Source organism: Nicotiana tomentosiformis, chromosome 3 (genome assembly GCF_000390325.3).
Source record: "Nicotiana tomentosiformis chromosome 3, ASM39032v3, whole genome shotgun sequence".
In the NCBI taxonomy this organism is placed as follows: Eukaryota; Viridiplantae; Streptophyta; class Magnoliopsida; order Solanales; family Solanaceae; genus Nicotiana; species Nicotiana tomentosiformis.
In genome coordinates this window covers 70,567,877-70,570,253 of record NC_090814.1, presented here as the reverse complement: position 1 = coordinate 70,570,253, position 2,377 = coordinate 70,567,877, and the positions used below count along the sequence as shown (strand labels likewise).

Below are 2,377 nucleotides of genomic sequence, written 5' to 3'. Positions count from 1 at the left end.
ATCTGCATGAAACACCTCTAGAAAACCAGGCACCAATGATACAGAATCCATGGAAGGAACCTCCGCATTAGAATCACGAATATAGGCTAAATAAGCTAAACATCCCTTCTCGACCATACGCTGAGCCTTCACATAAGAAATAACCCTGCTAGTAGAATGGATAGGAGTCTCTCTCCACTCTAATCGAGGCAATCCCGGCATGGCTAAAGTCATCATCTTGGTGTGACCGTCCAATATAGCATGATACGGTGACAACTAATCCATGCCCAAAATAACATCAATGTCTATCATATTAAGAAGTAGGATATCGACACTAGTCTCAAGACTCCCAATAGTAACCACACATGAGCTATAAACACGATCTATAATAATACAATCTCCCACAAACATGGACATATACACATGAGCACTAAAAGAATCACGAGGTACAACCAGATATAAAGCAAAATAGGATGACACGTAGGAATAAGTAGAGCTCGGATCAAATAGAACTAAAGTATCTCTATGGAAAACTAGAACAATACCTGTGATAACAACGTTAGATGACCCGGCCTCAGGTCTAGCTGGGGATGTATAAAAATAGGGTTGGGACATACCACCCTGACCTCCGCCTCTTGGACGGCTTCTAGCTGGTTGGCCTCCACCTCTAACGGTTTGATCTCCACCTCTAATAGCCTGACCCCCACATCTGGCAGCCTGGCCCCCGCCTCTAGCTGGCTGAGTGGGCGGTGAAGCAACCAGTGCCGAAACCATGGCATGAGAACTCTGTTGTGGCATGCTGCTCAACAATCTCGGGCTGTACCTCCTGATGTGACATGTACCCCCACACTTAAAACACCCTCCCGGCTGCTGAAGCTGAGACTGACCCAATCGGGCCAAATAACTACTATGGTAACTCTAGATAAGAGGCGCAATAATAGGAGCTGATGGTGCATTGTAGGCTAGATGCCCAGGATGAGATACATAAAGACCATGACTATCCGAAGCATCGTGGGATGCCTGAAGTGCTGACTGAAATGACATGGGGGGGATGGCCACTACCCAAAGTACCCCTTCTTCCAAATGAGGCACCACTGAACCCTCCAAAATTACGAGGCCTCTTATCTGATTCCAGGCCCCTCTTATAATCACGAACCATCTCGATCCATCTAGAAATCTCTACGGTTCTCTGAAAAGAAATATCATCTCCAGTCTCCTTGGCTATCTGCAATCTGATACTGAAAGTGAGTCCTTCAATGAATCCCCCCACTCTCTCCCTCTCAGTAGGGAGAAAGACAATGGCAATGCGAGCTAGGTCCACAAATCGAGTCTCATACTGGGTGACGGTCATGCCACCCTGCTGAAGGCGCTCAAATTGCCTGCGATACTCCTCTCTTAGAGTGAAAGGATTGAACTTCTCTAGAAATAGCTGTGAAAATTGATCCCAGGTAAGTGAAGGTGAACCAGCTAGTCTGCTCAACACATAATCTCTCCACCATCTCTTTGCAGAACCGGTCATCTGGAACACTGGAGAGTTGACCCTATTGGTCTCCACAATACCCATGTTGCGCAACACCTCGTGGAAATGGTTCTAGTAGTCCTGTGAATCCTCATAAGGTGCATCGCTTAAATGAACAGGAAAGAACTTGGTAAACTTATCTAGCCTCATCAAGGCCTCAGAAGACATAGCAGGCATATCTCCGACCTGTGCCACAACAATCGGGTGAACTACCCCAACTGGCTGGGCTGTTGGAGTCTGATATAGGGGAGCTATCTGCTCCGGAGTATGAGTAGCGGGAGTCTGTGCTCCTCCCCAAGCCTGAGAGACGGCTGTTGCCACCAAAAATTTACCGGTCTAGGCCAAACTCTCCATAAGGCCCACCAAGCAGACTAGAGCATCCTGAAGTACTGGAGTGGCTATGAATCCCTCCGGAACCTAAGCTGGTCCGACTAGTATGGTCTAAGCTGGGATCTCCTTCTCATGATCAATCTGAGGCTCCATTGCAGGTGTTGTTGCTCGAGCTCTAGGTTGAGCTCTGCCTTGGCCTCTACCCCTAATAGTAGATACAACAGAGGGATCTGGCTCCTGCCAGACTGTAGATGCTTTGCGTGTTCTCATCATCTGCGAGGGAGAAAGAATGGAATGATTCAAACATCAATGATAGAACAAAATTGCACGATAGGGAAAGAAAGAAGTGAATTTTTTCCTAAAACTCCATAGCCTCTGGAAGATAAGTACAGATGACTCTGTACCGATCCTCCAAATTCTACTAAGCTTTCTCATGACTCGTGAGACATAGGCAACCTAGTGCTCTAATACCAACTTGTCACGATCCGAAATCCCAATCTCGGGGTCACAATGATGCATAACATCTACTTGCTAGGCAAGCCGACGTGA

The 2,377-nt window shown here is 47.0% G+C and overlaps 2 protein-coding genes across 2 annotated transcripts; both read right to left on the bottom strand.

Annotated features, from left to right (window-relative positions):
* Window positions 1-255: 255 nt before the first annotated feature.
* On the bottom strand, window positions 256-753 carry LOC138907982 (uncharacterized). The gene has a single exon (XM_070198609.1). It carries the CDS (start codon window positions 751-753, stop codon window positions 256-258), a length of 498 nt encoding a protein of 165 aa, XP_070054710.1.
* A 144-nt stretch (window positions 754-897) lies between these two features.
* Window positions 898-1,543, bottom strand: LOC138907981 (uncharacterized). Its single transcript, XM_070198608.1, has 2 exons — window positions 1,051-1,543; window positions 898-941 (listed from the first exon to the last, which is right to left on the bottom strand). Exons 1-2 carry the CDS (start codon window positions 1,541-1,543, stop codon window positions 898-900), a joined length of 537 nt encoding a protein of 178 aa, XP_070054709.1.
* Window positions 1,544-2,377: the final 834 nt, after the last annotated feature.